This window comes from Emys orbicularis, chromosome 10, assembly GCF_028017835.1.
Source record: "Emys orbicularis isolate rEmyOrb1 chromosome 10, rEmyOrb1.hap1, whole genome shotgun sequence".
NCBI classification, from domain to species: domain Eukaryota; kingdom Metazoa; phylum Chordata; order Testudines; family Emydidae; genus Emys; species Emys orbicularis.
In genome coordinates this window covers 221,100-236,351 of record NC_088692.1, presented here as the reverse complement: position 1 = coordinate 236,351, position 15,252 = coordinate 221,100, and the positions used below count along the sequence as shown (strand labels likewise).

The 15,252-nt window shown below is 38.7% G+C and overlaps 1 protein-coding gene across 1 annotated transcript in view; it reads left to right on the top strand.

The window, feature by feature from the left end:
• The window catches only part of UBE2I (ubiquitin conjugating enzyme E2 I), a 32,942-nt gene extending 23,164 nt beyond the window's left edge, over positions 1-9,778 (top strand). Inside the window, exons 5-7 of the mRNA XM_065411728.1 lie at positions 1,927-2,036; positions 2,211-2,290; positions 9,121-9,778. Coding sequence (XP_065267800.1) covers positions 1,927-2,036; positions 2,211-2,290; positions 9,121-9,184 — 254 coding nt within the window. The 3' untranslated portion in view covers positions 9,185-9,778. The remainder of the gene's footprint in view (positions 1-1,926; positions 2,037-2,210; positions 2,291-9,120) is intronic.
• The last annotated feature ends 5,474 nt before the right edge of the window (positions 9,779-15,252 follow it).

The following is a 15,252-nucleotide window of genomic DNA, read 5'->3' as shown; positions in this document are numbered from 1 at the left end:
GAAGTACATCCTTATGTTTATTTTAAACCTGGTGCCTATTAATTTCATTGGGTGACCCCTGGTTTTTGTGTTATGTGAAAGGGTAAATAACACGTCCATATTCACTTCTTCCATACCATTCGTGATTTTTATAAACCTCTATCCTGTCCCCCCTTAATCGTCTCTTTCCTAAGATGAACAGTCCTAGTCTTTTTAATCTCTCCTCATATGGAAGTTGTTCCATACCCCTAATTGTTTTTTGTTGACATTCTCTGTTCTTTGCAATTCTAATATCTTTTTTTGAGATGGGTGATCAGAAGTGTATGCAGTATTCCAAGTTTAGGCATACTATGGACTTGTATAGAGGCATTATGATATTTTCTGTCTTATTATCTATCCCTTTCCTAATGGTTACCTACATTCTGTTAGCTTTTTTGATTGCTGCTGCACAGTGAACAGATGTTTTCAGAGAAATATTCATGATGACTCCAAGATCTCCTTTGTGACTGGTAACAGCTAATTTGGACCCCATCATTTTATATGTATAGTTGGGATAATGAATTGAATGGGATGCTCCCTGAGAGAGTACAGTATGCCACCTAAAGGTTTCTGTCCTGTTTCTTCAAGACCTTGGAAATTTACCTGATGTGTTTAGGCTCTTTCTTCAGTTGATCTCCAATTTAATGCTGGTGACATAACAGAGAGCCTACCTTTTCACTTGTAAAAACATACAGCAGGCATTTGGAGAAATATCAGCTGGCTTGAAAGATTCTGCCAGTATTAATGGAATTCCTCATTTTAAAGATAGGGAATATCTCTGAAACTGTCTTGCTACAGAATCAGTCATCTGTCACTTTGCATTTAAGTCCTTAAAAAGGAAACAGAGGTATTAAAGAAACACAGTTTAATTTTAGGGACAAAATTGATTGTACAACCTAAATGGAATAGAAATGTCCTGATTTAAATGCAATTTAAGCTTAATTTAAAATTCACTGTTGTGTTCTGAATGCAGTTATTGGTCTTGTACATAAAGATAAAGTGAAACACGGGGAAAAAAATGATGGAAACTTAAAATAGACAAACTCTTGGTAAGGAGACTTTTTAAAGGTATTATAAATGTCTCTTTAATGTAACACTTGCAATGAAGGGGGGGGAATAGGTGGTGAAAAATGTATAGATGTGGTCATCTGAGTTGATCTGCTTCATTATTTTATGAAGGAGTGTGGAGTATTGATATAAGTAGTATTGCATTTTGGGCCCAGGCCATCACAAAACTACTCTAAATAGAGCTTGGTGAAATAGCAAGAGAAACTGTCCTCTGGTTTAAGAGCTGTTGCTTGTGGCAGTGCTTGTTTTGGGAACTGTATTTCAAAGCAGGATGTTTGTTGTGCTCCTCATAATTTCAGTGCCCATTAATACTAATATCCACTGACTGTTCATACAGCAGTTTAAACATATAAAGAGCGTTGTGTGTTAAATATTATCCAGGATACACTTTCAGTCCATCGTATTTCATAGTGGTGGGATCTGAGCTCTGGGAGGAAGCAGTAAAGGTTTGGGTGAGCTGCTCTGTACAGAGTTCTTTTAAGTAATAAATGATCCCCTGTACATTTTCACTGCACTTAGTGCCATTTAGCATTAATGAAATCCTCCTATCTTAGAATGGATAATAGGTAATATTGTTCATTCAGAACATATTTTGGCCTGGATTGATCAGGTTAATCAGTAATGTGACTGAGATCTGACGTGGAGATACAAGTAGACCCAACAAAGGAGGGAGAACTAAAGGTAACTGCACTGCAGAAAAACTTAATGGATTTTCTGAATGGGATTGTGACAATGGGAGATGGCCAGCTTTACTAGAAGTCGACTTTTTAAATGTTCTGATTTAATGAAACTTGGTCCAAAATCTTAGATTTGCACATAAAGAAATCTTTTCTTCCTTAGGTAAATTTGAACCACCGTTATTCCACCCAAATGTGTATCCTTCAGGCACAGTGTGCCTCTCCATCTTAGAGGAGGATAAGGATTGGAGGCCAGCAATCACAATTAAACAGGTCATAACATTCTTCTGTTAAAACTGTACACCTTTGCTTGCTTTGTCAGCTATCTTTTGTGTGATTCTGGAATGTCTTGTGCACAATTCTACATTTTATTTATAGAAGTTCTGAATTGTATATGTTTCATAGTAATATTTACATAAATTATTTTTTCCATGTTTTCTTATACAGATCTTGTTAGGAATACAAGAACTTCTAAATGAACCAAATATTCAAGACCCAGCTCAAGCAGAGGCTTACACAATTTACTGGTTAGTTGTTGGGTTTTTCTGGGGTTTTTTAAACACATTGACCGGCTTATAGCTGTTTGTAAACTCTGGGTCTCCATTTGAGTGATTGACGGTAAGACAGGTAAACTAGCTTCTAGAAAATAATTTCTGGGTCTGCTTTATGTAGAGATGTTTAGTTTTATGCTGTAACCTCAATAAAACAACCAACTAACTTTAAAGTTAAGGCTGAAGGTCCAGTGATAAGGCAATTTAATACAGTAGCATATAGAGGCTCTAATGAGGAATCAAAGTCCCATTGTGCTGTACGGATATGTAAAGAGAGTCTTTGCCCCTAAAGAGTTTACAATCCTAGGTTAACAAGACTTAACAGTTGGGTGAAATTAATGTGTAGAAGCAAGGGAGAGGAAGGATGAGTTAACAAGTCCTGTACAGTAGCTACATGCACAATCATTCCTCATTACATTCCTAACTGTAATGAACTGGGAGGTTCTGTAGCCATTTTGGTCTTAAAGTAGTGGGTTTACAGCTATTTTGGGGGAGTTTGTGCAGTGTATATGGGGCAGCATAGGAAAGAGTATGGAGATCTTAGTGAGAAGTGGGTTTATGGGTGGTGAAGGCTGGGAACTTTGGCAGAATGAAATGGCATTGGATGCAATGAGATTATCAGTCTGATAAGTAGTGTAGGGCTAAGCTGTGAAATCTTAAAGGTAAGAAAGAACATCTCTGATTGTCCAAGCAATCTTCTCTGAGATCCTTCCTGTCCCATAAGCAAAGAAAGACAGAGGGCAGAAGATTCTGAAAGTGAATTGCTGGCTAGGTAAGTGGTGCAGGATGGAGGGCTGTCTTTGCAGAACATTGTTCCACCTTCTATGGGAAGAGGAGGCTGTATAGCTTGGATGGCTTCCACCTCAGTAGAAGAGGGACCAGTCTCCTTGGGGAAAGGCTAGCAAGAATAGTCAGGAGGGGGTTAAACTAATAGCAAAAGGAGACGCATCCGAAGAAGTGGGTTGTAGCCCACGAAAGCTTATGCTCTAATAAATTTGTTAGTCTCTAAGGTGCCACAAGTACTCCTGTTATTTTTGGTGGAAAGAGGGAAGACACGAGCACTTAAGTGGCAGAAAATTGAGATGTTGAGAACAAAATGAATCAAGGAACCAAAGGACATGAGGGGAAGAAATTCTTTAGTTGCCTATACACTAATGCTAAGAGCCTGGGTAACAAACAAGAGGAATTGGAATTGCTCATTTATTAACGTAAATTTGACGAGTGGTATTACAGAAATCTGGTGGGACGATTCACATAATTGTTAAAATCAATGGTATAACCTATTTAGGAAGGATCAAATAGGCAAAAGGGGAAGGGGAGTGCACTCTATGCCAAAAATTGGCATAATCTGTTAGTCACTGACTCTCAAAAAAAAGTTATCTTGAATGCTTATGGATCAATGTTCTAACAGAAAGCACAACATGGGGTACCAGTTGATGCCTGCTACAGACCACTAAATCACACTAGGGAACAGAATAACTGCCTCCTTATGTATCTATCTATCTAATGTGTAGGGGGGAAAACTGAGAGATCGTGGAGGACTTTAGTTTGAGAGAGACATGCTGGAGGTCTCATGCTGCCAGTACAAAAACAACCTTGGAATTTCTAAACATTATAGTTGAGTTTCCTAACTCAAAAAGTGTTGCAGCCAATGTAGAGGAGCTGTATGTTAAACCTTGTCCTAACAGATAAAGAACTGATCACAGAATTAAAAGTTAATGGTAGGTTTGGTACAAGTGCTCGTGGCTTGATCACATTTATAATGTGCAAGCAGAATAAAGTCCAGACCAGTAATATATCTACTTAGAGATTTAATAGGGCCAATTTTACAAAGCTGAAAGCAATTATGAACCGAAGCAGCTGCGAGGAAGAATTTAATCAAAAAAAGTGAATGATAATTGGTTATCGTTTAAGAACCCCTTCCTAGATGCCCAAAAAGCCACAATTGAGGAAGAAGACTGTGCTGCTTAAAAAAACCAACCTGGTTTAGAGGGGAATTGAAGGCAACTGAAAAAAATAATATATAACAATGGAATAAAGGGGAAGTTGATAATAGTGACTGTAAATCAGAAGTGGGAATTGCAGAACATTTATAGGGAAAGTCAATAGACACAAGGAGAAATCTTTGGCCAGCAGTGTTAGGGACAATAAGTGGGTTTTTTGTTTTTGTTTGTTTTTGTGTGTTTTGGTATTGGTCCATTACTAGATGGAAATGGAAGAATTAACCACAATAATGCAGAAAAGATAAAAGTTTTCAGTAAATATTTCTGTTCTGTATTTGGGGTGTGGGAAAACATGATGCAGTCTCATCATAAGGTGATAACTCTTTCCTTTCCACTAATATCTCTGTGGGATGTTATAAGCAGAAGAAAGTTTGATATTTTTAAATCAGCAGGTTCAGATAACATGCATCAGATAGTTTTAAAAGGCTGAGGTGTTTGCTGGACTGTTAATCTTCATTTTCAATAAGTCTTGGGGAAGTTCAAGAAAAATTGAAGAAAATTAATGTGCCTATTTTTAAAAAGGGTAAATGGGCTGACTTGGGAAACTATAGAGCTGTCAGGCTGACATCAATCCTGGGCAAGATGATGGAGCAGCTGATACAGGAACTCGTTCAATAAAGAACTAAAGGAGGGCAATGTAATTAATGCAGATAAACCCGAGTGTGGCAAATAGATCAACGTAAGAACGGCTATACTGGGTCAGACCAAAGGTCCATCTAACCCGGTATCCTGTCTTCCGACAGTGGCCAATGCCAGGTGCCCCATAGGGAATGAACAGAACAGGTAATCATCAAGTGATCCATCTACTGTCGCCCATTCCCAGCTTCTGGTAAACAGAGGCTAGGGGCACCATCCCTGCTCATCCTGGCTAATAGCCATTGGTGGACCTATCCTCCATTAATTTATCTAGTTCTTTTTTGAACCTTGTTATAGTCTTGGCCTTCTCAACATCCTCTGGCAAGGAGTTCCACAGGTTGACTGTGCATTGTGTGAAGAAATACTTCCTTTTGTTTGTTTTAAACCTGCTGCCTATTAATTTCATTTGGTGACCCCTAGTTCTTGTGTTATGAGGAGTAAATAACACTTCCTTATTTACTTTCTCCACATCAGTCATGATTTATAAACCTCTATCATATCTCTCCCCCCCCCCCCGCCCCCAGTCATCTCTTTTCCAAGAAGCTGTTCCATACCCCTAATCATTTTTGTTGCCCTTTTCCAATTCCAATATATCTTTTTTGAGATGGGGTGACCACATCTGCATGCAGTATTCAAGATGTGGGCGTACCATGGATTTATATAGAAGCAATGATATTTTCTGTCTTATCTATCCCTTTCTTAATGATTCCCTACATTCTGTTAGCTTTTTTGGCTGCCACTGCACATTGACTGGTGGATGTTTCATTTGCGGACCCCTAGTTCTTGTGTTATGAGGAGTAAATAACACTTTCTCTACACCAGTCATGATCTTATAGAACTCAATCATATCTCCTCTAAGCTGTCTCTTTTCCAAACTGTAAAGTCCCAGTCTTATTAATCTCTCCTCATACAGCAGCCGTTCCATACCCCTAATCGTTTTTGTTGCCCTTTTCTGAACCTTTTCCAATTCCAATATATCTTTTTTGAGATGGGGCGACCACATCTACACACAGTATTCAAGATGTGGGTGTACCATGGATTTATACAGAGGCAACATGATATTTTCTGTCCTGTTATCTATCCCTTTCTTAATTATTCCCAGCATTCTGTTTGCTTTTTTTGACTGCTGCTGCACATTGAGTGGATGTTTTCAGAGAACTATCCACAATGACTCCAAGATCTCTCTCTTGAGAGGTAACAGCTAAAACTAACTTGATATATCTATTTTTATGAGATTACCAGTTTGGTTGGTAATGGTAATAGTGATGTCCTAATATACTTAAACTTCTGTAAGGTGTTTGATTTGATACTGCACAACATTTTGATTAAAAAATTAGAATAATATAAAGTTAACATGGTGCACATTAAATGGATTAAAAACTGTCTAACTGTTAGGTCCCAAAATGTAACTATAAATGGGGAATCATCATTGAGCGGGGTGTGTTTAAAGTGGGGTCCCGGAGGGATCAGTTCTAGGTCCTGCACTAGTTAACATCTTTATCAGTGACCTGGGAGAAGATATAAAATCATCACTGATAGTTCGCAGATAACACAATAATTGCGGGAATGGTAGATAACTAAGAGGATGGGTCACTGATTCAGAGCAATCTGGATTGTTTGGTAGATTGGGCACAAGCAAACAGTATGTGTTCTAATATGGATAAATATAATCATATGTATCTGGGAACAAAGAATTTAGGCAATACTTAGAGTACCCCATTCTATATCCTGAGAAGCAGTGACTCCGAAAAAGATTTCGGGGTCACGGTAGTTCATCAGCTGCACATGAGCTCTCAATGTGGCCAAAAGAGCTTAATACGATCCTGGGATGCATAAACAAAGTAATCTCGAGTAGGAACAGAGAGGTTATCTGACCTCTGTATTTGGCACTGGTGCAACTGCTGGAGCACAGTGTCCAGTTCTGAGGTCCCACAATTCAGGAAGGATGTTGATAAATTGGAGAGGGTTCAGAGAAGAGCCACAAAAATGATTCAAGGATTAGATAACATGCCTTACTGGTAGACTCAAGGAGTTCGATCTATTTAGCTTAACAGAGGAGGTTAAGGGGTGACTTGATTAGTCTATACCTATAAGGTTCAACAAGTATTTAATAACAATCTCTTCAATCTAGCAGAGAATAATGCAACATGATCCAATAGCTGGAATTGAAGCTAGACAAATTCAGACTAGGAATAAGGTGTACATTTTTAACAATGAGAGTAATTAACCACTGGAACAATTTATCAAGTGTCTTGGTGGATTCTCCATCAGTGACCATTTTTAAATCAAGATTGGATGTTTTGTTTTTTTTCTAAAAGATTTGGGGAAGTTCTGTGGCCTGTAGTATACAGGAGGTCAGTCTAGATGATCACAATGGTTCCTTCTGGCCTTAGAATCTATGAATTGGTGAAAAGTGGAGTTCTAAGAAGGATTCAAAAGGGGCAGTGGGGGAAGAGACAAGACCTTAAAGGAAAATTATTTTGGCAGCAGAGTCTTGAATGGGCTTTATGGGATCAAAGTCTCAGTAGTAAAGACCAGAGATGAGATAAGTGTAAATGGGAGCTTTGGCAGTCTGGAAAGAAAAGACCAGGTTTTGGAGACTATATGAAGGAAAAAGTGCCATATTTTGGAAACAATCTGGCTATGAAGGCCCATAGAGAGGGCAGAGCCAAAAAATGACATTCAGATTATGAACCTGAGTGATTGGGAGGATGGGAGTGGTACTATAATGACCAAGAAAGGATGAGGATGGAGTATTGGTCCTGGGATTTAGTTAAGAAAACCTCATTAGATACTTTGAGAACAGCATGAATATAGTGGAGACCACAGAAGCAGGGTTGGAATGGATCCAGGATCCAGCAGGCAGAGAGGAATTGGAGGCAATGGTTGTAAACAGTACATTCAGAGAATTTAAAGATGTAGGAATGTGAGGCAGATAGTGTCAATGTGGCTTTTTTAGCATGGAGCAAGAGCATAAGAACATAACATAAGAATGGCCATACCGGGTCAGACCAAAGGTCTATCTAGCCCAGTATCCTGTCTACCGACAGTGGCCAATGCCAGGTGCCCCAGAGGGAGTGGACCTAACAGGCAGTGATCAAGTGATCTCTTTCCTGCCATCCATCTCCATCTTCTGACAAACAGAGGCTAGGGACACCATTCCTTACCCATCCTGGCTAATAGCCATTAATTGACTTAACCACCATGAATTTATCCAGTTCTCTTTTAAACGCTGTTATAGTCCTAGCCTTCACAACCTCCTCAAGTAAGGCGTTCCACAAGTTGACTGTGCGCTGCGTGAAGAAGAACTTCCTTGTATTTGTTTTAAACCTGCCTATTAATTTCATTTGGTGACCCCTAGTTCTTGGATTATGGGAATAAGTAAATAACTTTTCCTTATCCACTTTCTCCACATCACTCATGATTTTATATACCTCTATCATATCCCCCCTTAGTCTCCTCTTTTCCAAGCTGAAGAGTCCTAGCCTCTTTAATCTCTCCTCATATGGGACCTGTTCCAAACCCCCAATCATTTTAGTTGCCCTTTTCTGAACCTTTTCTAGTGCCAGTATATCTTTTTTGAGATGAGGTAACATGATACTACCTTACCCACCTTCTGTCTAAATACTTTAGTATATGAAGAGCACTTACCATGACATTCCTATTATTTCATTATTTTCACAGACATCTACTCTGTGGCAAATCTAACAGAGTAACTCTGTAAATGTCTTGTCTCCTTCCCCAAAATGCTTTTACTTCTAAGATACAATCTTCTTCCTATTTCCTGCAGCAAATCCTACTGGACAGATGTTAGTGAGCTCTGTCTTACCCGGGCTACCAACCTGTTTTGACTAGTCACTTCTTTCCAAACAAAATGGGTCCTACAGTGCAAATGACCCTCTCATTAATTAAATGAGCAGTGTTTAGACAGTGAGCTGTTGGTATAGCCAAGATTTTTTTTTTTTTTCTGTTTACCCGTCGGTCAGTTCAGTCATGGGTTTTCCTACTGTCATGAGTACGTAAGATGCTTCATCTCTGCCTAATCTCTCTTGCCTTAAGGAATAATTTGAGGGTCTCATATGGATGAGAACTACTTAAATAGTATTGATTGTGCAGCTTGACATAATTTCTGAAACGTCTAATGACCTTTATTTTTTTTATATCCAGCCAAAACAGAGTGGAATATGAAAAGAGGGTTCGAGCACAAGCCAAGAAGTTTGCACCATCATAAACACCTGTCATACAGCATCTTAAAAAGGAAGGGATTGGTTTGGCAAGAACTTGTTTACAAAATTTTTGCAAAATCTAATGTTGCTATGTACAATTAATATTCACTTAGGGGAGGGGGTTGTATGTGTGCCATTTTCCATATTCGCCACTTGTATACAGTTCTGAATTCGCTGAATTGCCCCCAGTTTTTTCATACAGGGTCTCTTCCTTCAGTCTTTTGTATTTTTGATTGTTATGTAAAACTTGCTTTTATTTTAATATTGATGTCAGTATTTCAACTGCTGTAAAATTATAAACTTTTATACTTCTATAAATTCACTAGTATCTCTAGTTACTTTGCTATCTGATGCAGGCATGCTTTAAAATGTTTAGAACTATATTTAGACTCTAGCTGGCTGTATGAAAAAATCATACCCTCCACCCCCTTCCCTCCCCTTAATTTGTTTTTCTATCTTTCAGAAACTAGGTTGTTATTGCTTAAGAGCCTCAGAGATCCAAAGTCAGCCAGCATCTTGATTCTGCATCACTTCCTTTTGTGTTTATATGGCGTTTTGTCTGTGTTGCTGTTTAGAGTAAATAAACTGTTTATATAAAGGTTTTTGTTTCATTATCTTCATTGAAATGATTAAAAGGAGAAAAGCCTTCCAGTTAAATATAGTCTCAGAAAGCAAAATTCAATGACCCTTCCTTTTTATAAAGGCTTCTAATATTGTACGCCTGTTTCATTGTTAGCCTTCCCCCCGGAACCCCCCATTGTAGAAGTAACCCTTCTCTAACTCTTTACTCCTGAATGATAGTCACTCAGACTTGGTTAAGCTAAATCAATTTCTCAGATCTTTTAAGGAAAGTCAACTCTGACTAGCACATTGGCCATTACCAAAGCTGCTGATTATAGTTGTGCTGATTGGACAATATTGTGACTAGACTACAAATTTATCAATAGGCCAGTGCCAAGAAGCATAATTGATTATCTTCATCTTTGGGATCTGATATTTTAGGGTAACCAGTTTAGAGTGACTGGTTTACAAATCAAAACTTTTTGAAGCCCAGGCATATACTAGGATGCCTGACATCCACACCCCAAAGAAGGGTGAACTGTAACATTTCTTACATTGTTTATCTAAGGAGGAGTGCATGTGATCTGCAGTATTTAAATATTTAAAATTATTTTGCTTTTAAAAAAAAAAAAAATTAGTGCCTTATGAAAGCCAGTGTATGTAATGTTTAGGGAAAGGGCAAAGTTCTTGTCTGTAAAATGCAAAAGGCCACAGTTAACCCATATGAAGGGAGGAATTCAAATATGCATGACCCTTCTCCCCCTTCCCCTCCCCCCCCCCCAACTCTGAAATGTAACAGCATTTCTCTAGATTCAAAAACAAAAAACCGTATCACTGGTGATGAAATGCAGAAAGCGTCAACCTGTCTGTGGTATAAAATTAGTGCTATAGTTAGACTTGCTTTGAAATCTAACTTCTCTGTTGTAGCAATAATCAATTGTCCTGTGATTCCATTTTTACAGAAGTATAGTAAGTAAGGCTGAGTGCTGTATCTGATTATGGTGGTTGCCGTCCAAGTGTGGAAATATTCCCTCGAATCTGTGAGGCTAACTAAATATAAAAAATAAATAAATTAATGGAGATATCCCATCTCCTAGAACTGGAAGGGACCTTGAAAGGTCATTGAGTCCAGCCCCCTGCCTTCACTAGCAGGACCAAGTACTGATTTTGCCCCAGATCCCTAAGTGGCCCCCTCAAGGATTGAACTCACAACCCTGGGTTTAGCAGGCCAATGCTCAAACCACTGAGCCATCCCTCCCCTCTTCTCACTTTCTCTCTCATTTGATCCCACACACTGCTACTATGCCATATTTTTTAAATCTTGCCATATTTTTTAAAGATAGCTAATTGGGAAAGCAACCTTTGGACCAATGGATAAAAGAGAAAATGTCAAGTTAGAAAGAAACTTCCCTCCAGATAGCAAAAAACTCCCTCCAACAAAATGAAGTCCCTAATCTAGTTTTTCAAAACCAGTGTGAAATCCTGACCCACTGAAGTCAATGGCAAAACTGCCATTAACTTTAATGGGGTCAGGATTTCACCCAGTGATAGATTACCACAAAAAGGGAGGGGGAGCTGATTTAGAGGAAAATCCCTGCTAGGGGATGAGATGATAATATATCAGAGATCATTAGCCATATGTTCTCTAATTTTACTGCAGGACTTTCAGAGGTTTTTTTTTTACTCTACAAAATCTAAAACGAATGGAAATGTTTTCATGGCAAAACATGGTGGAGGGAACCTTGCTTGTTTTTATCGCATCTTACAGTGCTGGAAACTCCTAAAACAGCATTCTCCTGCTGCATGAGAAGCATAAAGCAAAAAAAAGTCTAATTTCACTGTCGTTGCTGAAAGAAATGCAAAAAATAACCAACATACTATTAAGTGAACTAGTGGTTTAAATGTGGTCACTAATAAGACAGATTAGGAGTTTTCCTGACAGTGTTCCTTTCCCTAGGATATAAAATGGAATACCTACATTCATTTCCTTTCCTGGTAACTGTTAAATGTAAACACAGTCTGGGAGTTAAATAAATAAATTTTAAAAAGCTATGACTAACCTGTTTCTTGTGTTTCCAAAAACTTATGCTCCAGGTGTACAATAACCTCCACATCACATGCTGCTTTACTGAGGAAATAAAATACATGTATGTTAGGAAAATATTTAACTTTGAATCTTTTAAATTTTCAGTTGAATTAACTGATACTTGAAATCTTGTATTGAATTTATGAGAAACTATGTGATCATGTCTGAGGCAAGAGTGCCTTGTTTAGCAGGATGATTCTATAGTTAACATATTCCTCAGTTTTGGGGTGTTTAAGGGTTTATAATACAAAGGAAATCAGATACACAATTCAGCTGGATTTTATACCTATAGGGTGCTCCCCAGAAAGCCTTTTTTGCAATTACTACTCTAAATCTAGCATTTTGTTGAGTACTGATTAAACATCCATATGAAAATGGATGCATCTTTTAGATGTCAATATACTAATTTTTGTGTGCAATGGTAGCAGTTTAAGGGCAATGGTAGAATTATTGTACCTTGATACTTGACATTAATAAATGTGACTCTTGTAATACATTCAAGATAATACATACAAGATCACTGAATTTGATATAGTGTTTAAATTTAAATGAAAAACGATTCTTCCTATGAGAAGTCCGTAGAAAGGAATTGTTAGGGAAAATAGGTGCCTGAGGGGATGCCATTGACTAATGGTGTTCTATAACATACTGTTGAATTTTCTCCTGTACATGCAGTACCTTACTCTTGCATCCTTCTTGTCCTCTGTTGGGTAGATATATGGTGAAAAGGAGTGATATACAGCCATCTTTCCCAGGAGATGCATTAAGACTCCCTTCCGATTGGGAGAGTGTCAATTTTCATACCTTCTGCCTCAGCCATTACAAGCAGTTGGTGCAAAAAGAATCCTGACAAGTTCAGCAAATCTGAAATTTCACAGATATTAAATAGACAGTTTTATGGTAAGTAAATATATCCCAACTGTCATGATGGTAGATAAATCTTAAAATACTAAGTATTTTAGCAGAAATGGTCTTTGTATAGCTTTATTATGTGCCATGCAAGGGCCTGTTAAATGCAACTCGAGTTATTTCTAATGTTTGCAAACATGGTATTTGTATGTCTCCACAAATTAGGTTTCCTGTAACTGCTGCACAGAAGAATAGCGAATTGTAGTAAGCTTTCTACAGGAGCAAGTTACATATTCTCTTTTCTACCTGTACAAGTTATTGGATCAAAATGATAGGTTTGCCTTGCTGTCGTTTTTAAAATAAAACTAGTGGGTTGTCGGACATGAAGCAGAAGTTCTAGATGCAAGAACTAGTCTGACTGCTTATCTTAGTTCAAATTAATAATGCTTGTTTTTAGCTCTGTATAAGGATTTCAATATCCCTTACCTGTATAATTTGTCTCCAACTGTAATAAATGAGCCTTTCTTGTGAGATGACAGCAATCCTTTCATAAAACTGAATGGAGTTCTATTATGTAGGTATAAACCCAGAATTTTAGTTTATCAAGTATATGTGTACGATACAACAGCAAAACACTTACATACAGATATTGTTTCAGCTATGCCTGAACTTAGGCAACAACTGTCTGACACTCATTATGCAGCAATTTAGAAAGGAAAATTAAGTGTCATTCAATTGAAACTGAAAATAATATTATGTAGGATGAATTGCAATTCAGCAAGCTGGAATTTAACTATGACAAAGGGTTTATTCCACCACTTTGGAAGTTTGGCTCTCTAACTGTGTGTTGAAGGCCTAAGTTTTAACTGTTCTCTGAAAGCTGTAATCTCCATCAGAACAGTACCCTGGAGCACTCTTCTGGGTCCCGGCTTAAAATTCTGTACTCCTTCCTAGTGAAATGCTGCTGCTACTACTGTATTAGTAAAAAGAACAGGAGTACTTGTGGCACCTTAGATACTAACAAATTTATTTGAGCATAAGCTTTCGTGGGCTACAGCCCACTTCATCGGATGCATAGAATGGAACATATAGTGAGGAGACACACCCCCACCCACCCACCCACCCACCCACACACACACACACACACACACACCATGAAAAGGTAGGAGTTGCCCAACCAACTCTAAGAGGCTAATTAATTAAGATGAACTGTTGTCAGCAGGAGGGAAAAAAAACTTTTGTAGTTTTAATCAAGATAGCCCATTTAAGACAGTTTGACAAGAAGCTGTGAGGATACGTAACATGGGGGAAATAGATTCAATGTGTGTAATGGCTCAGCCATTCCCAGTCTCTATTTAAGCCTAAGTTGATAGTATCTAGTTTGCATATCAATTCAAGTTCAGCAGTTTCTTGTAGGAGTCTGTTTTTGAAGCTTTTCTGTTGCAAAATTGCCACCTTTAAATCTGTTACTGAATGGCCAGAGAGGTTGAAGTGTTCTCCTACTGGTTTTTGAATGTTAGAATTCCTGATGTCAGATTTGTGTCCATTAATTCTTTTGCGTACAGACTATCCGGTTTGGCCAATGTACATGGCAGAGGAGCATTGCTGGCACATGATGGCATATATCACATTGGTAGATGTGCAGGTGAATGAGCCCCTGATGGCGTGGCTGATGTGATTAGGTCCTATGATGGTGTCACTTGAATAGATATGTGGACAGAGTTGGCATCAGGCTTTGTTGCAAGGATAGGTTCCTGGGTTAGTGTTTTTGTTCTGTGGTGTGTGGTTGCTGGTGAGTATTTGCTTCAGGTTGGGGGGCTGTCTGTAAGCGAGGACAGGTCTGTCTCCCAAGATCTGTGAGAGTGAGGGATCATCTTTCAGGATAGGTTGTAGATCTTTGATGATGCGCTGGAGAGGTTTTAGTTGGGGGCTGAAGTTAACGGCTAGTGGCGTTCTGTTATTTTCTTTGTTGGGCCTGTCTTGTAGTAGGTGACTTCTGGGTACTCTTCTGGCTCTGTCAATCTGTTTTTTCACTTCAGCAGGTGGGTATTGTAGTTTTAAGAATGCTTGATAGAGATCTTGTAGGTGTTTATCTCTGTCTGAGGGATTGGAGCAAATGCGGTTGTATCTTAGAGCTTGGCTGTAGACAATGGATCGTGTGGTGTGTCCTGGATGGAAGCTGGAGGCATGTAGGTAAGTATAGCGGTCAGTAGGTTTCCGGTATAGGGTGGTGGTTATGTGACCATCGCTTATTAGCACAGTAGTGTCAAGAAAATGGACCGTTTGTGTGGATTGGTCTAGGCTGAGGTTGATGGTGGGATGGAAATTGTTGAAATCATGGTGGAATTCCTCAAGGGCTTCTTTTCCATGGGTCCAGATGATGAAGATGTCATCAATGTAGCGCAAGTAGAGTAGGGGCATTAGGGGACGAGAGCTAAGGAAGCGTTGTTCTAAGTCAGCCATAAAAATGTTGGCATACTGTGCGGCAATGCGGGTACCCATAGCAGTGCCACTGACTTGAAGGTATATATTGTCCCCAAATGTGAAATAGTTGTGGGTGAGGAAAAGTCGCAAAGT